The 25,249-nt window shown below is 36.9% G+C and overlaps 1 protein-coding gene across 2 annotated transcripts in view; it reads right to left on the reverse strand.

Annotated features, from left to right (window-relative positions):
• LOC5573080 (extracellular matrix protein A) overlaps window positions 1-25,249 on the reverse strand; it is an 80,465-nt gene that overhangs the window by 14,854 nt on the left and 40,362 nt on the right. Inside the window, exons 1-6 of one of the 2 annotated variants that reach the window (XM_021846435.1) lie at window positions 19,644-19,917; window positions 19,395-19,580; window positions 13,672-13,884; window positions 13,492-13,605; window positions 5,602-5,715; window positions 4,526-5,185 (exon numbers count right to left, since the gene is read on the reverse strand). In XM_021846435.1, coding sequence (XP_021702127.1) covers window positions 4,526-5,185; window positions 5,602-5,715; window positions 13,492-13,605; window positions 13,672-13,884; window positions 19,395-19,580; window positions 19,644-19,833 — 1,477 coding nt within the window. In that variant the 5' untranslated portion in view covers window positions 19,834-19,917. Of the gene's footprint in view, window positions 1-4,525; window positions 5,186-5,601; window positions 5,716-13,491; window positions 13,606-13,671; window positions 13,885-19,394; window positions 19,581-19,643; window positions 19,918-25,249 lie in introns of those variants that run through there. The other variant, XM_021846436.1, reaches the window with a different exon arrangement.

Genomic DNA, 25,249 nt, shown 5'->3' on the forward strand with positions numbered 1-25,249 from the left:
CATCGATATATGGAGTGGTTCTTGGGATTTGCTTCTTGAAATGGATAGGGTGATTAAGATGAGGTCCCGTGCGGCCTTAACCGCCTAAATTCAAGAAGCGCAATTAATGTACATGTTGATGTTGTAACGGGAAGAAACGACCATTGACTTGATGAGAAAAAATATTTCATCGCAGTAATCCACGGAATATCAGTGAAAAATAATACCTCCACTATTGGTACACTGTTCCTTTAGTTGCGGTATTTTTTTTTAAATGTGTGTTCCTATAGTTGCGATATCCGTTGTTTTCTCATGGGATCCTCCACTACAGGAACACTTTACCGCAACTATTGGTACAGGTAAGAGAAGGTTTAGCAATTTCAGTGATATTTCATCAGTTTTGAAGCAATTTGAACGCAATTTTTTTTTTCAACTATTCCGTGTATCAACAAGCCAATACGTCGATTGACAGTGTCAGTTCTGTGGCTAATATAGTAAAATCAGTGAAAACGGCACTACCGAAACTATAGGATCATCCACAACTAAGGGAACACTTACCCTATTTTACAACACAAATCACAGCAATAACTACGTGTTTGCATTCAAAAACTGATTAATTAAAAAAAAACACATTATGGAATGCTTTTAGTTGAGAAACCATACCTCTACGATAAGGTTAGTAACTTCAAATAATCATCTTTTAGCCAGGGCACATGAACAGATAGAGTGGTCTTTCTTTTTCCGTTAGTAAATAAACCAAGTTTATCGTGAAATCGTTGCAAACTTTTTAGTCCAGTTGGGTAGATGCAGTTTTTATATGAATGAAATTTTCGGTCAGTTTTTACTCATTTTAACAAAAATAATAATTAAGTGTGAAACACTTTTAAGACTAAACATGACATCAACAGTTTCTTTCAAGCAGTGTTTAATTTATACGATTTGTTTTTGGTTTATGCTCGCATAATCTATAATCGTAGGGTGATGTGCTAGTATCCATCTTATTAAGCTTTGATCAATAATTGCAGATTCTAACTGATCAAAGCTTCTTCTTCTTCTTGGCATTAACGTCCTCACTGGGACAGAGCCTGCTTCTCAGCTTAGTGTTCTTATGAGCACTTCCACAGTTATTAACTGAGAGCTTTCTTTGACTAAGTTGCCATTTTCGCATTCGTATATCGTGTGGCAGGTAAAAAAAAATTCAATCAATCAAAGATTGTTATGATGTTGAGACTCGAACTCCAATAAACAGGCACGTAGGTTTCCTCTGCTCCAACCAAGGTTATATAGATCTGCAGGCTGAGAGCAGTATTTAAAGATAGAATAAGATAATCGAACAGATTACCGTACGGATGTTGTTTAAACATCGTCTAAGTATTTTGCTTGCCTTCGGTGTATGTAAACATGATTGTTGAACATTGCTTGTTGTTGAACAGGTCTCAAACGCAAGACTTGTTCAAACAATCAGCTTTATTGCAGTTTAAGAATTTATTTATAATCACGTCATGAAAACATGTGGTTGAATTAATACTGTACACAGGCTACTCTTTGAATGACGATGATCATAGGTAACAAGGACAACTTTTCTTCCACAAATTAGTTATTACTCGTTATGAAACCCTGTCAGTTGTATGTCGTGTATGGAACAACGGAATCTGGATCTACAGAAACAGCTCATCTTTAATTATCCTAGAGAGACTTTTCGACAACCAAACTAAATTATCAACACACGTTGTTTAAACTTTGGTTCTACTTGCTATTCAAATACCATGAAGTGAGGAACTAAAGCGCTGCTAAGAATATATGCAACATTTGATCATCACTTTCTACAACTTATACTTTTGTTCGTTGACCAGGCAAGTTGTTTAAACATCAAAAAGTGAAAGTGTTTTGTAGTTTTTCAGGCAAGTTTATTAATCGCCCACAATTGTTCCTTGGGTTGTTACCCATATTGCACGTAAAAAAACACTATTGTGATCAGAAATATTTTAATAATTTTTCTCCATTTAAGTTTTCGCCTGTATAAAAAACTAAGCTAGAAATGCACACAGTCATAACCATCATCATCGCTAAAACTTGAAAAGGTAAACTTTTCTCCCAGGTCTCTTGTCGCTGGCGTCGCAGTAGGAACATCTTTTGCTGGCGGAGATTGGCGGGGCTATAAATATCAACGCGGAAATGTATGCAGTTTGACACTTACCATGACCCCACACTTATGGATCAAATAGTGTGGAGTCCAACCTTTAAAATTCAATAAAACGACATGGAAAACGTGAAATTGTAACTTAAATGCATGATTTGAATCGTTTCAAATTGGAACTTCGGTTAGTAAACTGTTTTGAGTGTAATATTTACATAGGATTGCATAGAAATTAAAAATTGTATCGGTTTCTGAAAACCATATTATGGATCAATTTTCATATTATGGATCAAATTGTGACATATTACGGATCAGTGCGCAAAATCAAGAGATTTTCAACTCAATGCATCTGTATAGCATGATTTGGCGAAAGTTAACAATGTGTCACATATTACTGCAAAAAATAGCAGTGTAAGAGCTGTAAACAAGGGTAAAATGCCCTTGTTTTGTGATACTGCGTTGTAGTAACTGAGACATGAACTGTTTTCGCTCCACATCAAGTTTTCCACCCATTTTTGACTGCTAAAAAATGAAATTTACAAATCTTGATGTGTTATTAGTTAAATCCTTAGTGCGATTGTCTGAAAATGTCGAATCCAATGCTTAAAATGGCAGAAATCTACATTCTTTGGACGTGATCCATAACCGTGGTAAACAATAATTTCCTGATCCATATTATGGATCACTAGTTAGAAGTGCTAATATTCGGTATTTAGAATCAACAATCAAGAAACATGTTTTCCAAAGATGAATTCATACTTAATTGACGCGAACGAGCATGTTTTATGCTATAACATTTGAATTTTACCACCTGTGGGAGCTTATGAATGCTGACGGCACTTCTTACAGAAAACGACCATATAATATGATAGCTGTGTGGTACCAACTAAACATTTGTCAAATACACCGTTATTTAGCGGTTGAATGTTGTGCTTAACATTACAAATGGTAGAAGACAAATAGTATAACATAAGAAAAATATGTTTTACGTCACTGTTTATGTTTTGAGCGAGTTATCCGATGTTAAACGCCAAAGTGATCCGTCACTGTGGGTGATCCGTAACTGTGTGGGCATGGTATGTACCCAACATGTTTCTGAGTGAGAACAAAGGGAACACCAACGATGTTATTCATCTATGGTTTATTATTTCTATTTGTTTGTCATGCGATTTTGGTAGAAAAAATGTAAAGTGGATAATTGAACTGAAGTTATTTATCGAAATACAGTAGTTTTATATATTATTTTATTATTTTTTATTTTTGGTATAAAAATGTACGAACCATAATAGCTTCCACAAGATTACACTTGGAAAATGAATCTATGTTGCAGGTAAGTTTGAATATCCGCCGTAGTGGAACATTTTATGTTTGATACGACGAATAATAGCGCTTACGACGAAGTAGAGCAAACCCCTAACTTACGAAAAAAATCATTTTTTTCGACCTTGTGCCAAAATGACGCTCATCCACTGCTGCATTCTCGTTCCACAGATAGTATAGACCCCAAACTAAACTGTGGTGGTGGTCTCTTGAGAATACTCGGCCCTGCTCCATATCTACGGTAAATAATGCGGTAATTGCCTACATTTAGGCGTATTTCACAATTCGGGTTTTTTTTTTAATTTTGAAATAACTCAAAAAGTAAATTACTTGTAAGAGTTTGGCCTTCGTATTTGGCTTCGGGACCATGATTTTTAGTAAGTAATGATATTTTCAATATTATTGAACGTTATTTTCATGAGTGATCAATGTTACCCCATATCAGCTAAATAAAAAAATCACTTGAAACATTTTTTTAAACATGCTTTAAACTTTCAGAAAACAAAATACAGTATATAGACACGAGCATTGGGTATATATACTGTATTAGACTTGCAATATATGCATAGTCGAAGGAAATGTTTAAGAAATATCAAACAAAAATGATCAATATTACTCCGCATTACGGTATAAGGTAAAAATTGCGTGCTTATTAAAAAGCAATTAAAAAAAACAGCAAGAAATTACTGATTGCTTATATAAATCTGGTGACCTATAACTCAAAGAGTCCTCATTAGAGTGGTTCAAAAAATATTTTGCTCCACACCGCTCATTCGATTCTAGATCAAATTCTGAGCGTCCTCCCAAAATTTGAGCTCATTTGGATGAAAACTGAGACTGCACAAGTCCTTCAAAGTTTATATGGGAATTACTATGAGAAAAGCAACCAATCCATTCAATCGGTCATAGTGTTTGCCCATGTGCTCTTGGGGATTAGAGCTACGTTGATACTGTGAGATACAATCATCAGCTACAACTTTGTCGAAGACCGTTTTCAAATCGGACGCCTCATGTTCTAGAATCCATGTCTCAGATCCTCGAGGAGGGTATTGTTTTTTCCTCTATTCATTTGTTAATACACCAACTTACCGTCTTTGAACATCAGACACCTGTCGTCGGGCAAGCATGCTTCAAAGGCGATAGAATCTGGATCTCCTTCCACACATGTGTCGTCTTCAGCGGAATCGCATTTTAAACAATGAACTTCATTGCAGTGAGGTCCGAAACATTTATTACATAGTGAATTATCGGAACTGCAAGCCTCATATACGTTCGATGTGGTATCGCCGTTCATCAGTTCACCGAGACAACCTTTCTCTAAGTTAGCTTTATCAAGGTACGTGTAACATTCGTTGGACAACTTTGATTCTGCACAAGCTCGTTTCAGTGGTTCATCCCGACATGATTCTGACCCGCTGCAAATCACGCATTCCGTAGGAGAGTTACACTCGCTTGTATCGCAAACTACACAATTGTCACCTTCCCTACAAAGTTCTGCAAAACCGTCGTCAGTATTACAGCCTCGTAGTGAATTTCCGCTTTCGTCTTCCAATGTGAAGCATTTGGTCGCGTCCGGTGATTTGCAGTACTCGACTTCACCTAACGTATCCTGGTAACATTTAAGATGTGTTGATTTATCTGGAAATTCTTCTTGATTACAGTTTGGGGTTGCACATGTAACGGTTATGTCCTCATAAAATGTGTCTGGTAAATCTTCTAAACAGCCACGTTCTATCATTTTGGTTGAGTCTGAAAATATTTTAGAATATATTCATCTATGGATACCGTGGAACCACAGACTGTCTGTGGTGGAACCGTTGGCACAGTGCCATCGCTGGCTGTCGAAGTTTTATATCAGGGAATGAAATGATGAACGCTCTCTTGGAATAAGTATAATACTATGTTACTGACCCGTCCAACTGTTCACGCTGCTTTCTAAAATTTTTTGCTTTTTAATAAGGATTGCAGCAAAGATACAAAAGAGATGACGGAATTTCGAAGCATTTAAATTATGTTCATTTAAAAATCCTGAATGGAATTACTGTTGAGATTTGACCATGTGCATAAAACTGAGCTCATACAATATGATCCAATAAATACTTCCTAAGATTGATATAGAACTTCTTGTACAGAAACGAATGATTGTGATTAAATTTTACACTTACACGTATATGCCATAAAACATTCAGAGTTGTATTCAGCACAAATCAGTGTATTTTGATTTGTTTGAACATCTGCGCAGTTAGTATTATCAGAACATACGTAGCATGTCTGGAAATCTGCGAATGGAAAAATCATTATATTAAAATTTTATCGAATGAAATGATTTTTGAAGGAGTGCAGGAGTGTTGTGAATTTATACTGAATGAGGGGTGATGAACATATTAACCTGTAACATAATTAGTCGTATTATTGTCGTTCTATTCATACCTAAGTCATTGCATTGTCATCTCATCTTAATATTTGATCAATCCTTTGTATTGTTCAGAATTGAAATGAATAATGTTGAAAATTTTATCGAAATGAGCAATCAGTTCGATGCTCTATAGGGTAAGTGTTCCTATAGTTGCGGTAGTGACGTTTTCACTGATTTTATAACATTATCCACAGAAACGACACTGCCAATCTACGTTTTGGCTTGTTAATACACGGAATAGTTGAAAAGAGCGTTCAAATTGCTTTAAAACTGATGAAATATCATTAAAATTACTAAAGCTTTTCTTACTTGTACCAATACTTGCGGTAAAGTGTTCCTATAGTGGAGGATCCCATAAAAAAAAACAATGTTCGGAAAGGGCTTTCTCACGAATGTTATTTAGTTTACATTAACGAAAAAGAACTAAATAATATTAAAGCTTTAGAAAAAGCTAGACTTATGTTCGATGTCCGTGTGGCATGGGAACATTTCCAGAAACCTGGAGGAAATTACCAGAACCCCACTCAGTGCCGTCGGTGCCAAAAATGGGGTCATGGTACAAAAAATTGCCGCATGGATGCTAAATGCATGATTTGCGGAGGTTCTTCTCACGCTAAGGACGTCTGTCCAGTGAAGGAAAATACCACCAAGTTTATATACTCGAATTGCGGGGGCAATCATAAGTCCAATTGTTGGGCTTGACCTTCGCGAAGGAGAGTCGTCGAGGATCGTGCCAGGCAGACGAAAGATAACATCCGAATCTTTTAATTTCAAATGAACCCACAGAAAATCCTTTGCCGATATCGTAGCAGGTAATTTTAACTCCTCCCCTATTCGTACTATGAGTACCCATTCTACTTGTTTCAAAACAAAAGGAAAAAACCCTGCCGCCACAGTAAACATCTACTCCGCCTCTTCGTCTACCGAAAATTCTAACGGAAAATCATGAAATGTACCCACTTCAAGTGATATGTCTGCCTCTGATTGTAATTTTCTAACTGAACAATTGAATCTAATGATTGATGCAATGTTCAAAGCCACCACTATGACTGAAGCAGTCCAAGTTGGTGTAAAATTTACTAATCAAATTGTTATTGGATTACGTTTTTCTAATGGATCCAAATAATAATTTAAATATTTTAAATTTGAATGCTCGTTCCTTGAATGGTAAAGAGGACGAGCTGTTTAATTTTCTTACAGATAATAACGTGCATATAGCAGTTATTACTGAAACATATTAAAAATCTGGATCCAAACCATAGAAAGATCCTAACTTTTTTGTTTATCGTAATGATCGACTTGAAGGGATTATAGGCGTATAAAACATCAACTGTTTTCGTCATTTGAAACTAAAGTTTTTGAAACTTTAGGTGTTAGGTAAATATACTTTCATAGCTGCCTAATTGCCTTTTCAATGCTCTGGACAACAAGTGAATTTGCTCCAAACTGACTTTTGAAAATTGACTCGTAATAAGTCAAATTGTTTTGTCATTGATGACTTTAATGCCAAACTTCGGTCGTGGAATAATTCTCAAAGTAATTCCAATGGCAGAATTTTATTTGATGAGGCTCTTCAGGATATTTCTCAATCCAACACCCTGATAGCCCTACATGTTTTTCCTCTACTAGAAATCCATCTACGATTGACTTGGTCTTAACCGACTCTAGTCATCTTTGTAGCCAATTAGTTACTCATGCTGATTTTGATTCTGATCATATCCCTGTTACATTTCAAATATCCCATGAAGCGATTCTCAATCCTATCAGCTCCACTATCAATTATTTACGAGCCGACTTGAATATATATGAAACGTATGTTGACTCTAATCTTGATGTTAACATTTCTTTACAAACAAAACTTGATATTGACAATGCTCTTAAAACATTAACAAATTCCATTGTTGAAGCCAGGAGCATTGCAATTCCAAAATATGAGTAAAATTTGAATCCGTAATTATAGACGATGATCTTAAACTCTTGATCCGCCTTAAAAACGTGAGGAGAAGGCAATTTCAATGCACTCGCGATCCTGCTATGAAAATTATATGGCAGGATTTGCAGAAAGAAATCAAGAAACGTTTTGTACAATTAAGAAACAAAAATTTTGAAAATAAGATTTCTGAATTGGACCCTGACTCTAAGCCCTTTTCGAAATTATCTAAAATTTTGAAAAAAAAAACCTCAGAAGCCAATACCGGCATTGAAAGAGAAAAACAAATTATTACTAACTAATTGCGAAAAAGCTCAAAAACTTGCTATGCAGTTTAAAAGCGCGCACAATTTTGATTTAGGACTTACTAGTCCAATTGAAAATCAAATTACTCAGAACTTTGAAAATATTCTCGATCAAGAGAACGGTTTTCGAAAATTCCTGGGAGACTGATTTGGAAGAAGTGAGAACTATAATTAAAAAAATCAAAGATATGAAAGCTCCTGGCGATGATGGAATTTTCTACATCCTCTTTAAGAAACTGCCAGAAAGAGGCTTATCATTCTTACAAGGGAAGGTCACGATGGTGTTACACGGGGTTTTCAACCGGACTATTTTTGTTAGATTCTACGTGTCGAAACATGAAAAACCCCAAAGCATTTCGGGTGATGGACCAGTGGTGTAGCCAGGAAGAACTCAGAAAGGGTCGATTTTGTACGAATATAATATTATTGAGTCAAGTGAAAATTTGTCAAAAAGATTTTTCTCAGTTTTTATTACGATATTAATGAACAGAATTTACATTAATGTATGTTTGCAATGTATTTTTATGCCATTGGCGTAACTAACATGGAATATGGACACCAAAACAATTTTTTTTTAATAGTATACCAAAAAGAAACCCATCCCGATTGCGCCTATAGCATGGAAAAAATACATTATACATCAATGTCAATTCTGTTCTCTACCATCACAATAAATACTAAAAAAAAATTATTTATGTCAAATTTCCAATTAGCTCAATAATATAATATACGTACAAAATTGCCCCTTTTAAAGCCCGTCCTGGCTACCCCGAAAGGCTTTGGGGTTTTTCATATTTCGACATGTAGAATCTAACAAAAATAGTCCGGTTTCAAACCCCGTGTAACACCATCGTGACCTTCCCTTGTTAGTTGATATATTTAACAAATGTTTTCAATTAGCATATTTTCCTGACAAATGGAAAAATGCTAAGGTTGTTCCAATTTTAAAACCAGACAAAAATCCTGCATAAGCTTCTAGCTATCGTCCAATTAGTTCGCTTTCCTTCATCTGTAAACTTTTTGAAAAGGTAATTTTGAACAGAATGATGGTCCACATCAACGAAAATTCAATTTTTGCCAATGAACAGTTCGGATTCCGCCATGAACATTCGACCACTCATCAACTTTTACGTGTAACAAATTTGATCCGTTCCAACAAATCTGAAAGCTAAAGGTTGAAGTAAATTGAGAACGTGTTTTTTTTTCTTTTATAAGCAGGTGAAATCAACTCACCTTTTTAAAATCTGAACTGCTACGGCAAATGAAATGTAATATATTGTGAACAAAATGTTAATACAATCTTAAATTTGTTTTACCAAATTTGGATGATAGTGTTGTCTAATAACACAGAACACCTAGATATAAGAAATGAATGTAATGTTTGGAATGATACTAATAAAGAAATTAAAAAAAGGGACCTGCCGGATAGTCACCGATAACGATGATTAGGGATGTCAGGGATTCAAACATCGACTCGCACCACTATCTCATCAGATGGTTGTCAAAGGTGGCAAATTCGAGAACACAGCGAAAGATTCCAATATTCAGCGCCTCTCTCAGCAGACGGTGTTGTAACTGAATACCACCAAAAGCTAGACGTTGAGGATCAAATGCCGTTTCTTCAATATCAGCATAATCAACGTGCACAGCCCTCACCTAACAAGTGGCGATGATGATAAGGACGGTTTCTACGCACAGCTGGATGAATACGAAAGCTGTCCAAGCCATGAAGAAGGAACTCAGACCGATTATGAGGAAGTTCAGTGCTTCCCAGCTTACGACCGAAAACGGCCAAAGACTGATTGATTTCGCCGCCTTTAAGAACATGGTCATACGTAGTACCTACTTCCAGCTCAGTCTCCCGTATCGGTACACCTGGAGATCACCCCAACAGACTGAAACGCAAATCGACCATTGAATTGATTGATGGAAAACACTATCGCGGCACATACATCGATTCGGACCACTACCTTGTGGTGGTTGAAGTGTGCGAAAGACTTTCAGTTGTGAACAACATTCGGTATCGACGCCCGGTACGGTATAATCTGGAACGACGCAAGCTACACGAAGTCGCAACATATCACGCGCAAAGACTTGAAGCAGCGTTTCCGGATGAGTGCCTTTGGGTTCGTGGAAGGAAATCGACGGAACAGTTCATTCGACGAGGAGTGTCAGACGGTTTTCGACGAGAAGAATGCGGCGTCCGATGATGCTGCAGCAGGGTACCCGTTAATATGTGGAACGAAACAAACAGAAGCGTAGACTGCAAATCCATATATTCCGGGATAAAAAGCGCCGCCTGGAAGAGTTGGAGCAGCTGTATCGTTCTCAAGAAACGCGTAAGTTCTACATGAAACTCAATACACCCCGCAAAGGCTTTAAGCCACGAGCCGAATTGTGCCGGGATAAGGATGATGGTATCTAGACGGGCGAACGTGAGGTGATTGAAAAGTGGAGCACTATGATGAACAACTGAATGGCGCAGACGAGGAAGACCAAGGCAGCAGGAGGAATGACGTCATCAGTACGGCGGATGAAGGAGACGTGCCAACTCCCATAATAGGTGAAGTTAATGATGCTCACAAACGGCTCAAGAACAACAACAGCTGAGAAGGAGGGTATTGGAGCGAAACCTATGGGCCCGGACATGCTGACTACTTGTCGGCACCGAATGATAGCCAGGATCTGGGATACAGGTCTGTTTCCGGAGGAATGGAAAGAGGGAGTGGTGTACCCAATATACAAAAAGGGTGACAAGTGACAAGTTAGAATGTGAAAACTATCGAGCGATTACCACTCTCAATGCAGTCTATAAAGTGCTTTAAGTATGCGTTATAGGACCCGTTCAAAACACGCAAAGGACTTCGACAAGGTGATGGTTTCTCCTGTCTCCTGTTCATTATTGCGCTAGAAGGTGTCATGAAACGGGCGGGCTTCAACATGTAGGGCACGATCTTCAATAAATACGGATCGGTAGAACGTTCCAGGATGAAATGTGAAGCAGAACGGTGGAAGGTAAATACGTCGAAGTCGAAATATCTGCTGGCTGGAGCAACCGAGCGTGACAGAGCTCGCATTGGCAGACGTGTAATGATAGACGGAGATGAGTTCGAGGTGGTGGACGAATTTATCTACCTCTGATCATTGGTAACGTCAGATAACAACTGCAGCAGACAAATTCGATGACGTATCATTGCCGGAAGTCGTGCTAACTACGGACTCCACAAGACCATATGGTCAAGTAAACTTCACTTCCGTATTAAGTGTACCATGTACATGACGCTGATAATATCGGTAATCCTCTGCGGGCATGAGACGTGGACAATGCTTGAAGAGGACCTGCAAGCGCTAGGAGTTTTTGAAAGACATGTGCTTACGACGATCTTTAGCGGAGTATGTGGAAACGGCGTATGGAGGAGATGAGTGAATAACGACCTTGCGCAACTCTACGGTGAACCCAGTATCCAGAAATTCACCAAAGCTGGAAGGGTACGATGGGCGTAGCACGAAATCTGGACAATAATCCCGCAAAAATGGTGTTCACCTCGAATCCGGCCGGCACAAGATGAAGAGGAGCGCAACGAGCTAGGTGGTTTGACTAAGTGGAGTTGGATCTTGGAAGTGTGAGACGATCGAGGAATTGGAGGCTAGCAACAGCATCTTTAATGTACAATTTCGAGAACTCCAAATATAGTACCGTAATCCAAGGTATCATTGATCAGCGGGCTAACATTGATCGGAATGACTCATCTCATCAAAAGTTCGTATTATCATTTATTGATGAAACATTTCCAAATCATAAAAGGTGCTTCTCTTTTTTATATTCATGAGCTTAAAAAAGTTAATATTTTTGCGAAAATTGCGTTTACCATATGCGTGAATTTGTTAATTTTTCGAAATAATGATTTTAATTGTTAAGGATGACACTACCGAAGATTTGTGGTCTGCAAACTATATAAGATTTGGGTCTGCAAACTATATAAGCAAGGAAAATGTGGTTCTTACTAAAAATGGCATCGCCAAAAACAATTCCGTTGTCAAAAAATTTATAAGTGTGCTCAATTGGGTAACATTACCGAATTACTGTTAAGAATTTGAAATTCCCTTAGGAAATTGCATACCTTTAGGCGTATTCCATATCAGCTAGATAAAAAAAAATCGCTTTCAACATTTGTTTTAATATGTTTTAATCTTTAAATAAACAAAATACAGTATATAGTCTCAAGCTATGGGTGGTAGCTTTAAAAATATAAAATTTGCATCATTTGCATTTTCAAACGAAATATTAGAGAAACATTCATACAAATGATCAATGTTACCCCGGATTACGGTAATGTTAATTACTCCGCCGGCCTCATTTTTACAGTCATCGGTGAAGGGAAGGAATGTTAGTGGGACGTTCATTTCTACTAAAGACCGAGATTGTATCTGCACCACCATGGTTTTCACAGGAGAGAGTTTCGCTACTGGGACGGTTCAAAAGCTACATGATTAGGATTCACCTTGGTAAGTGATGCGATCCTCAATTGCAGCCTCAATTAAAAGAGTTATCTATCAGCGCGTCGACATATTCAATGTCGAACTGGTCAAAGTTTTTTATTTAGTAATTGCGACAAATAAATAAAAGAATAGGTACATAATATCCAAATGAGCTCAAATTTTGGGAGGACACTCAGGATTTGATCAAGAACCGAATGAGTGGTGTGGAGCAAAAATGATTTTTTGAACCGCTCTAGTACATATATCCATTTTTTTTCCTAAAACAGAAATAAGGGCTTGTGCTCTGTGTGGACGTAATTACAGGAATAAGAAGAAGAAGAAGGGCTTATGTCGACACATATAGTGACGAACTATCCATAGGTTGTTCAACGATTGAATAAATGTAACTTCGGCACGATGCAATACGATGTGTTATCAGGTCCGTCACATTCGGGCTCAGATTGGGTACTACTTCTAGTACTGCATTTGGTCCCTCGGTAGTGTAAAAGATACCCAAGTTTGACAGATCATAGTACACTTTTCACGGCATTCTAGATTACCTTATGAGTCATAACATTTTGGGCAACTGCATGGTGGTCTTTAATTTGTCTTTGGTGTTATCACAAGTATGAAACGAGCTCACCGATTGGTAATCCATACTTGACTGAAATCACAATCTCTGCATTAACAAACTATCACTGTCCAGTAAAATGTAAAACCAAAAAAAAAAAATCATTCCGACGGCCGATGAAATAAATGGTGCAAAATATCGAAAAACAAAACAATTACCGCTATTTCAATAATTTTTGTGGTAAAACAAATAATGCTGCTTGTAGAAGAGTGCAGATTGGCTAAGAGATACATTTTTTGAAAACGGCACCTGTCTGCTACATTGATGATTAGATATAAAATATGCATATCGAACCTTTTGCATTGCAATTGTCATCTTCGCATTTTCGGCAGGGATAACCTTGATCGCCACATGTTGGTGGGAAATTGGTGTCAGAGATGCAACCTAGCTGAAACTGTTCTCCGTCGACTGAAACAATAAGCTTAACAATTAAATTTGTTCAATCGGTAATATCACATTTTTTGCCCATATTACCGTGTCGATAGCAATTGTCTTCCTTAATTGTTCCATGCTTCTCGCACGGTGCAATGAATGTTTCGGGCTCATCCAAGCAGTTCGAGTGGGTTGCTTCATTTGAATCGCATTTGACACACTGAACAACTCGATTACACCTATTCGTCGAACATGTTTCAAAATCTGCAGATGTTGAATCGTAAACGGAATCCGAAGTGCAGCCTCGGCGCTCATCTGTGAACAAAGAGAAGAAAAAAATAAATATTTGCTTAACACACTCGTAATTCATTGTACTGAAAAAAATTCTGGTGCAACCCAAAGAAATAAAACATTATTTCTCAGTAAGCATAGATGAGCGTACAATTCGTAGTTCCTGATCCGTGATTGAACAGAACAATAGAAGTTGCATACAGATTTAATAAATGGGGCTTGGGATAAGCTGACCATACTCAATGTGCACAAATCGAGAGCTCGAAATTTCAAGTCAATGGCGGCGCCGGTCACGTTACGTCCTTACGATCAACGGGGAAGGGAAGGAATGTTAGTTTGACAACCAAAGTTACTAGAGACTGACTATACCTCTGCATTGCCACAGTTGTCAGGGATAGGATACTAGGTTAACGGGGAAAGGTAAGGATGTGAAATCTCTCAAAGTACCTCCATGTATTCCATCATCGCCAGGAGCTTTCATATTTTTGATTTTTTTTAATAATAGTTCTCACTTATTCCAAATCAGCCTCCGAGGAATTTTTGAAACATTCTCTTGATTGAGAATATTTTCAAAGTTCTGAATGATTTGATTTTCAATTGGACTAGTAAGTCCTAAATTAAAATTGTGCGCGCTTTCAAACTGCATAGCAAGTTTTTGAGCTTTTTCACAATTAGTAAGTAATAATTTGTTTTTCTCTTTCAATGCCGGTATTGGTTTCTGAGGTTTTTTCAAAATTTTAGATAATTTCCAAAAGGGCTTAGGGCCAGGGTCCAATTGAGAAATTTTATTTTCAAAATTTTCGTTTCTTAATTGTGCGAAACGTTTCTTGATTTCTTTCTGTAAATCCTGCCATATAATTTTCATAGCAGGATCGCGAGTGCGTTGAAATTGCATTCTTCAAAGAGTTTGAGATCATCTTCTATAACCACGGATTCAAATTTTACTTCACATTTTGGAATTGCATTGCTCATGACTTCAACAATGGAATTTGTTAGAGTTTCAAGGGCATTGTCAATATCAAGTTTAGTTTGTAAAGAAATGTTAACATCAAGATTAGAGTCAATATATGTTCCATATATATTCAAGTCAGCTCGAAAATAATTGAAAGTGGAGCTGATAGGTTTGAGAATCGCTTCATGGGATATTTGAAATGTAACAGGGACATGATCAGAATCAAAATCGGCATGAGTAACTAATTGGCTACAAAGATGACTAGAGTCGGTTAAGACCAAATCAATCGTAGATGGATTTCTTGAAGAGGAAAAACACGTAGGGATATCAGGGTATTGAATTGAGAAATATCCACAAGAGCACTCATAAAATAAAATTCTGCCGTTAGAATTACTTTGAGAATTATTCCATGATCGATGTTTGGCATTAAAGTCACCAATGACAAAGAATTTTACCTTATTGCGAGTCAATTTTCGCATGTCAGTTTGGAGCAAATTAACTTGCTGTCCAGAGCATTGAAAAGGCAATTAGGCAGCTATGAAAGTATATTTACCAAGCTGTGTTGCAACAGAACATCTAAAGTTTCAAATGACGAAAACAGTTGATGTTTTATACGCCTATGAATGATGATTGCAACTCCCCCACATGCCTCATCAAGTAGATCATTACGATAAACAAGTTAGGATCTTTTTTTGGTTTGGATCCAGGTTTTAAATATGTTTCAGTAATAACTGCTATATGCACGTTATTAGCTGTAAGAAAATTAAACAGCTCGTCCTCTTAACCATTCAAAGAACGATCATTCTAATCTATCTATATAAATAAAAATGGAATGGTGTTTGTATGTCACGAAATAACTTGAGAACGAGTCAAAAGATTTACCTGATTCTTCCACAGTTAGGTTCTTGAAGTGTTCCGACGTGTTTGTGTGTTTAAAAAACTCAAAATATACACCGGGAAAGTCGAAAAAACGAGAGTGAATATAACTGTCTTTTTGTATGAGATGTCACATGGCGCTTTTCAACAGCCTACTTGATGGCAAGACAAAGTTTGCCGGGACCACTAGTTTAAAATATTTACATTATTATTTATTGGATCCATTAGAAAAACGTAATCCAATAACAATTTGATTAGTAAATTTTACACCGAATTGGACTGCTTCAGTCATAGTGGTGGCTTTGAACATTGCATCAATCACTAGGTTCTCTTGTTCAGTTAGAAAATTAAAATCAGAGGCAGGCATATCACTTGAAGTGGGTACATTTGATGATTTTCCGTTAGAATGTTCGGTATACCAAGAGGCGGAGTAGAAGTTTACTGTGGCGGCGGGGTTGATTTGAAACAATTAGAATGGGTACTCATAGTATGAGTAGGGGAGTAGTTAAAATTACCTGCTACGATATCGGCAAAGGATTTTTCTTGGGTAGATACATTCGAAATTAAAAGATTCGAACGGCTACCCGACGGATTAAAATTAGTTTGCGAATGAGCACGAATATGATCTTCCTGATGGGTATAATTCCTAATCAAGCGATCGTTAACTGAAAAATGAGCATTGTTCGATACTCTACCAGGGCAATTCCGGAAACGACCGTTATCGTAACGGATATTACTGTCCATCTGCCTGGCACGAGCCTCGACGACTCGCCTACGCGAAGGGCAAGCCCAAAAATTTGACTTATGGTTGCCACCGCAATTTGCGCATACAAACCTTGTGGTATCATCCTTCACAAGACAGACGTCCTTAGTGTGAAAAGAACCTCCGCAAATCATGCATTTAGCATCCATGCGTGAATGTGTTGTATTACGACCCCATTTTTAGCACCGATGGCACTGAGTGGAGTTCTGGAAATTTCCTCCAGGTTTTCGGAAATGTTCCCATGTCACACGGACGTCAAACATAAGTTTAGCTTTTTATAAAGCTTCAATATTATTTAGATCAATTTTTGTTAAACTGAACTCAATAATATTTTTGAGAAAGCCCTTTCCGAAGAATGCCAGATTGGGTTCTCTTTTTCATAACGATTACTTAGACTGCAGAAAATCCAAGTTAATAATTTATTCCATTTTTGATCTATTCAGGTGACTTATAGTCACTTGAGAGATCTTTCAAGACGATTTTGAACAAACGTTCCGTTTTTTCGTCGTTAGTAAATCGTTTGTGCTTCTTCTCTTTTCAAGATGTTTTAGAAGAAGTTCGCGATCTTTTAGGTGAAACATCTCGAGATTTTAAGATGGCCGTCACAATGGCCGACTCATGACCCTTCTTGCGTTTTTGAAAGCACTAAACTGTAGAAATGGTTGTCAAACGTTCCTGATATTCTCACTATAAGATTTCTGCTAGTGCACAATGCAAAACAAAAAGTTCACTCTTGTTGGATGCTTCCTTCGCGAGACTAGTGCCGTTGAAGTTTCAGTGCAATCTAAGAAGTTAGATTGTAAACTGTGTTATCTTAAGAGTTTCCGGCAAAACGCGACAGTATTCTTTCTTTGCGATTTGAAAAGAAACCTTGATTCCCCTAACGGAGTTCGAGATCTGCTACCTAAATCCTCCAAATTCGGAACAACTTATCACGATAGGCGGCACTGTCTAAAGCATCGAACTGATTGCTCATTTTGGTGTAATTATCAACATTAACCATTTCACCCTTGGAAGAAAGCGTGCATTTCGGAAAAACGTCCTTTCTTCCCCGTTCAGTGAGAGGTTTAAATCCTACGTTTTTGGAAGGAAGTTGTGAATTCAAAGATTCGTGGTTGGAACCATGTTTAGTGAATAAGGACTGTTCATTTTATAAAGTGGAAACATTGTTTATACTTCATCTTTTTTATTTATTGATAAAATCGTAATCGGCTTACTGTGCATTATTCAACTATTATTCTACATTGCTATGAAAATATAAGATCTTAGAGAACGCTTTTGGTTGAAAAGCTGAAAAGTTTTTCCAAAAACTTCTAAGAAAAGCTGTTCGTCAAAGTGTAACATTATTTTTCGCAAATCAAAAATCCTCATTTTTATGAACAAATTGTATGTTTGTACCAGGTCCGTCCAACTCGAGCTCAGATTTGGTACCACTTCTAGTACTGCATTTGGTCCCTCGGTAGTGCAAAAGGTACCCAAGTTTGACAGATCGCAGTACAATTTGCACGGCATTCTAGATTACCTTATGAGCCATAAAATTTTGGACAACTGCAAGGGACATGGAGGTCTTTAATGTGTCTTTGTTTGTACCCTTTACTATTCTACAAAAGTTATTGCTTTAAAAAAAATCAATTATATTCATTTCATTCCCAGCAAATTAGAACAGTAAAAAGCATGTTCAAAACTAGTTTAGATCACTTAAGAAACTATATTTGTATAAACGAGAGCTAAATCGTGAGTTTAAACCGCAGTCTTAAGTATACATTTTACTCATTATGGTCGTTTTACTAAAAAGTCTCATACTTCTGAAATCGAGTACGCTTTTTTTTCGATCTAATGCAAATTGTTAACGTTTTTATACGAATAATTCAATTGGTAATCTCAGAATAACATATTATGAAAATAATATGTGGAAAATAAAATCGATTTTATTACGGCAGTGTTGTCAATTTTTATGATTGTCAATGTACTTTGAAAGGTCTTCTGAAAATAAAGCATTTGTTTTTCTATTGTGCTGTGAGGACTCAATAAGTAACTCTATGAATGCGTAAGTTATTTGTCATATTAAAACTATAGTAACACTTCCGTCATGACGTACTTTAAATCAAAAAAAATCTACTCATATCATTTCCCTTCAAATTTAAAATGTTTTTTCTCTTAAAATATCGGGAAAAATGGTTTTATTGTATCTGTAAAATTGTTGCTCCAAAAATAACTTGATTTTTTCTATTAGGCTTCTGATTGATGATGCTTGCGAAAAACAAGCTTTTCTTGAAAATAAATAATATAGATTGTCGAATTTTCCAGCCAATTTCTAACAATCATTGATTTTGATAACCTCCGAAAATTGATTGTTCTTCACGTTGTTCCATATTCGTGTTAAATTTAATTGTTTTGGAGATTTTTTTATTATCACATCATTGTACAATACTAGTAGAACTATGGACAGAAAACCGATTGAAATTTCATTGATAAATTAAAAAGATACAAAATGCACAAGGTGGACACCTTATAAAATGAACAGTCCTTAAATGAGAGAAGACGAGACCTTCTAAGAGGTTTTTCCCAAGACGGTGTCCAAGAAAGATTACCACCGCTAGTGTTTACTAACGAGTCCAACGAAAAATTGAGAGCACGGGTTGTAACATGGATCGTAATGGGATCAAGAAAAACTGTACTAAAAAGCACTGTTTGTGTAGCACTGAGAAGTACTGTTTTATTGCATTAGGTAGTTTAAAAAAACTTCCGTGAGCAGAGAGAATTTGTGTACGCACAAAGGTACGATGCGCACTGATTTGAAATTGCAATAATTTTATCATTTTAAGAATATTTTTTACGTCAAATAAAATAGAAAAGCTTTCGAATGACGTGCATATTCAGATATGAATAACGAACCTACGTCATTTGTTGCTATTACCTCTATCACATGTACAGACGCCTTACCTGATGTACTCGTATAACATTCGTCACCTAGATGGTCACACGCTATTGGTGTGCATTGTGTCAAATCGGAACATTTTTCACAAATTGGTGCACGATCTATATTGCATCTGGGGGAATTACAGGACCGTATAATGGTATCAGGATTCGCACTGTTTTGACATCCACGATCTACAGAGCCGATTTCATCTGTAAATTTCACCCATTTTAGTAAGATTTATTTTTGTTTCGAATGTATCTTTAGTATCGCACTTTTAAAAATTGCACAATTGATGTTCACATTGACGAAGCCGCATGGGACGGTAGTTTCGATGGCACTTGCTTCTTCAGGACAATCCGTGCACTGAACACAACTGAGTACTACTGCGTCAATCTGATCGAAAGCACTAAACACTGTTGTGACAATCAACAACAAACATAAAACTTTCTCCGGATGGCACATTTTTTGCTCATGATCTGTTTGGCTAACGCGTGTGAAAATTTTAGCACCACACAGTTTGGGAAACCACTTCGTTTGGAACTGAATTATCTGCTAGCACACCCCCTTTTATTTAAGTAACGGCTAATCTATCGAACAGACCTCATACACTTCGCCCTCGATAACCCACAGATTAGGACGTTTCGGTGTTATCGGGCTTGAAATACACAATGTAGCTATACTGGTTGAATTTCGCATATTTTCCTAGAAGCAGTTAACCTATTTAAGCAGCAATGGTTACACTTAAAACAAGGCTTTTTATAAAACCTGTAGTGGCGCACCCCTCGTGCGATATAGGCTATAGGGCGAGGATGAGTATCACCGAGTGAATGGGTGAGGGAGAGAAGGAGAATGTTATTGGATTACGTTTTTCTAATGTATCCAAATAACAATTCAAATATTTTAAATTGGAATGCTCGTTTCTTGAATGGCAAAGAGGACGTTTCTGTTGAAACACAGCTTGGTAAATATACTTTCATAGCTGCTTTTTCAATGCTCTGAATAGCAAGTAAATTTTCTCCAAACTGACTTACGAAAATTGACTCGCAATAAGTCAATTTTTTTTTGTCATTGGTGACTTTAATGCCAAACTTCGGTCATGGAATAATTCTCAAAGTAATTCCAACGTCAGAATTTTATTTGATGAGTGCTCTTCAGGATATTTCTCAATTCAATACCCTGATAGCCCTGCATGTATTTCCTTTTCTATAAACCCATCTACGATTGACTTGGTCTTAACCGACTCTAGTGATCTTTGTAGCCAATTAATTACTCATGCTGATTTTGATTCTGATCATGTCCCTGTTACATTTCAAATATCCCATGAAGCGATTCTAATTCCTAGCAGCTCCACTTTCTATTATTTACTGTAATATGTATATGAAACATATATTGACTCTATTCTTGATGTTAACATTTATTTACAAACAAAACTTGATATTGACAATGCTCTTGAAACTTTAACAAATTCCATTGTTGAAGCCATTCAACATGTGAAGTTAAATTCGAATGTCCAAAATGTGAAGTAAAATTCGAATCCGTGATTGTAGACGATGATCCGTCTTAAAAACGTGAGTAGAAGGCAATTTCAACGCACTCGCGATCAGTGCGCATCGTACCTTCGTGCTGTGCGTACACGAATTCTCTCTGCTCTTGGAAGTTTTCTTAAAAATTACCTAAAGCAATAAAACAGTACTTTTCAGTGCTACAAAAACAGTACTTTTCAGTGCTAAAATTAAAAACGGTACTTTTCAGTGCTACTTAAACAGTACTTTTCAGTACTATTTTTTTCTACTATTGATCCCTTTACGATCCTTGTTTGGACCCGTGCCTTCGATTTTTCGTTGGACCCGTTGGCGAAAGCTAGCGGTGGTAATCCTTCTTGGACACCGTCTTGGGAAAAAACCTTTCGAAGGTCACGTCTTCTTTCGCTTATTAATTAAACATGGTATCAACAACAAACAAAAGGAAGGGTGAATCTCTGAATTCACTACTTCCTTCTAAAAATGTGGGTTTTAAAACTGTCACTACACGTGGCAAGAATGGAAGAAAGGACGCTTCTTGCGAACTTTCTTCCAAGGGTGAAATGAATAATTGTATCGAAATGAGCAATCAGTTCGATGCTCTAGACAAATTTTCCGAACACCAAATCGAAGCAGCCTCTAGCCCAGGCTCTTTGATTCAAGTGAGGAAGCAAAGAGTGCCGCCTATCGTGGTCAGTTGTTCCGAATTTGGGGGATTTAGGCAGGAGATCTTGAACTCCATTAGGGGAATCAAGGTTTCCTTCCAAATCGCAAAGAAAGGAGACTGTCGCGTTTTGCCGGAAACTCTTAAAGATCGTGAGCTTCTTCTCAAACATCTTGAAGAGAAGAAGCACAAATTTTTTACTTATGACGACAAAACTGAACGTTTGTTCAAAGTTGTCTTGAAAGGTCTCTCAAGTGACTATAAATCACCTGAAGAGATCAAAAATGGAATAAATGATTTACTTGGATTTTCCCCAGTCCAAGTAATCATTATGAAAAAGAGAACCCAATCTGGCATTGTTCGGAAAGGGCTTTCTCAAGAATTTTATTTAGTTCACTTTAACAAAAAAGAACTAAATAATATTAAAGCTTTAGAAAAAGCAAAACTTTTGTTTGATGTCCGTGTGACATGGGAACATTTCCAGAAACCTGGAGGAAATTACCAGAACCCCACTCAGTGCCGTCGGTGCCAAAAGTGGGGTCATGGTACAAAAAATTGTCGCATGGATGCTAAATGCATGATTTGCGGAGGTTCTTCTCACGCCAAAGACGTCTGTCCAGTGAAGGAAGATACCACCAAATTCATATGTTGTAATTGCGGGGCTAACCATAGGTCCAATTTTTGGAATTGTCCTTCACGCAAAAAGGTCATTGAGGCTCGTGCCAGGCAGATGAAAGATAATATCCGTTACGATAACGGTCGTTTCCGGAATTTGCCTGGTAGAGTATCGAACAATGCTCATTTTTCAGTTAACGATCGCTTGATCATGAATCATACCCATCAGGAAGATCATAATCATGCTCATTCACAAACTAATTTTACTCCGTCGGGTAGCCGTTCGAATCTTTCTATTTCGAATGTATCTACCCACGGTAAATCCTTTGCCGATATCGTAGCAGGAAATTCGAACTCCTCCCCTGTTCGATCTATGGGTACCCATTCTACTTGTTTCAAATCAAATGGAAAAAACCCTACCGCCACAGGTAACTCCGCTTCTTCGTCTACCAGAAATTCCAATGGGAAATCACATGACATGTCTGCCTCTGATTTTAATTTTCTAACTGAACAATTGAATCTAATGATTGATGCAATGTTCAAAGCCACCACTATGACTGAAGCAGTCCAAGTAGGTGTAAAATTTACAAATCAAATTGTTATTGGATTACGTTTTTCTAATGGATCCAAATAATAATTTAAATATTTTAAATTGGAATGCTCGTTCTCTGAATGGTAAAGAGGACGAGCTGTTTAATTTTCTTACAGCTAATAACGTGCATATAGCAGTTATTACCGAAACGTATTTAAAACCTGGATCTAAACTCAAAAGAGATCCTAACTTTTTTGTTTATCGTAATGATCGACTTGATGGGGCATGTGGGGGAGTTGCAATCATCATTCATAGGCGTATAAAACATCAACTGTTTTCATCATTTGAAACTAAAGTTTTTGAAACTTTAGGTGTTTCTGTTGAAACACAGTTTGATAAATATACTTTCATAGCTGCCTATTTGCCTTTTCAATGCTCTGGGCAGCAAGTTAATTTGCTCCAAACTGACTTGCGTAAATTGACTCGCAATAAGTCAAAATTTTTTGTCATTGGTGACTTTAATGCCAAACATCGGTCATGGAATAATTCTCAAAGTAATTCCAACGGCAGAATTTTATTTGATGAGTGCTCTTCAGGATATTTCTCAATTCAATACCCTGATAGCCCCACATGTTTTTCCTCTTCTAGAAATCCATCTACGATTGATTTGGTCTTAACCGACTCTAGTCATCTTTGTAGCCAACTGATTACTCATGCTGATTTTGATTCTGATCATGTCCCTGTTACATTTCAAATATCCCAAGAAGCGATTCTCAATCCTATCAGCTCCACTTTCAATTATTTACGAGCCGACTGGAATATATATAAAACGTATGTTGATTCCAATCTTGATGTTAACATTTCTTTAGAAACTAAACTTGATATCGACAATGCTCTTGAAACTCTAACAAATTCCGTTGTTGAAGCCCGGAGCATTGCAATTCCAAAATGTGAAGTAAAATTTGAATCCGTGATTATAGACGACGATCTTAAACTCTTGATCCGTCTTAAAAACGTGAGGAGAAGGCAATTTCAACGCACTCGCGATCCTGCTATGAAAATTATATGGCAGGATTTGCAGAAAGAAATCAAGAAACGTTTTGCTCAATTAAGAAACAAAAATTTTGAAAATAAAATTTCTCAATTGGACCCTGGCTCTAAGCCCTTTTGGAAATTATCGAAAATCTTGAAAAAACCTCAGAAGCCAATACCGGCATTGAAAGAGGAAAACAAATTATTACTAACTAATTGCGAAAAAGCTCAAAAACTTGCTATGCAGTTTGAAAGTGCGCACAATTTTAATTTAGGACTTACTAGTCCAATTGAAAATGAAGTTACTCAGGAGTTCGAAAATATTCTCAATCAAGAGAACGTTTTCGAAAATGCCTGGGAGACTGATTTGGAAGAAGTGAGAACTATTATTAAAAAATTCAAAAACATGAAAGCTCCTGGCGATGATGGAATTTTTTACATCCTCATCAAGAAACGTCCAGAAAGTAGCTTATCATTTTTAGTTGATATATTTAACAAATGTTTTCAATTAGCATATTTTCCTGACAAATGGAAAAATGCTAAGGTTGTTCCAATTTTAAAACCAGACAAAAATCCTGCAGAAGCTTCTAGCTATCGTCCAATCAGTTTGCTTTCCTCCATCAGTAAACTTTTTGAAAAGGTTATTTTGAACAGAATGATGGCCCACATCAACGAAAATTCAATTTTTGCCAATGAACAGTTCGGATTCCGCCATGGACATTCGACCACTCATCAACTTTTACGTGTAACAAATTTGATCCGTTCCAACAAATCTGAAGGCTATTCTACTGGTCTTGCTCTTCTAGACATAGAAAAAGCATTCGACAGTGTTTGGCATGAAGGTTTGATTGTAAAATTAAAAAACTTTAATTTTCCAACATACATTGTTAGAATAATTCAAAGTTATCTGTCAAATCGTACACTTCAGGTTAATTATCAGAACTCCAGATCTGAAAGACTTCCTGTAAGAGCTGGTGTTCCTCAAGGCAGCATTTTGGGACCAATATTATACAATATTTTCACATCTGACTTACCTGAGCTACCTCAGGGATGTCAAAAATCTTTGTTTGCGGATGACACAGGCCTCTCCGCCAAAGGTCGAAGCCTGCGTGTCATTGCGTAGTCGATTGCAAAAAAGTTTGGATATTTTTTCTTCATACTTGCAAAAATGGAAGATTTCTCCTAATGCTTCCAAAACTCAACTAATAATATTCCCACATAAACCAAAAGCCCTTTATTTGAAACCTTCAAGTAGACATGTTGTCACGATGAGAGGGGTTCCAATAAATTGGTCAGATGAAGTTAAGTATCTAGGGCTCATGCTAGATAAGAATTTAACTTTCAAAAATCACATTGAGGGCATTCAAGCCAAATGTAATAAATATGTAAAATGTCTCTATCCCCTTATTAATAGAAAATCAAAACTTTGTCTTAAGAACAAGCTGTTGATATTCAAACAAATTTTCAGGCCAGCCATGTTGTATGCTGTACCAATATGGACTAGCTGTTGTAATA

The sequence above is a fragment of the Aedes aegypti genome, chromosome 2 (assembly GCF_002204515.2).
Source record: "Aedes aegypti strain LVP_AGWG chromosome 2, AaegL5.0 Primary Assembly, whole genome shotgun sequence".
Taxonomy (NCBI): Eukaryota; Metazoa; Arthropoda; class Insecta; order Diptera; family Culicidae; genus Aedes; species Aedes aegypti.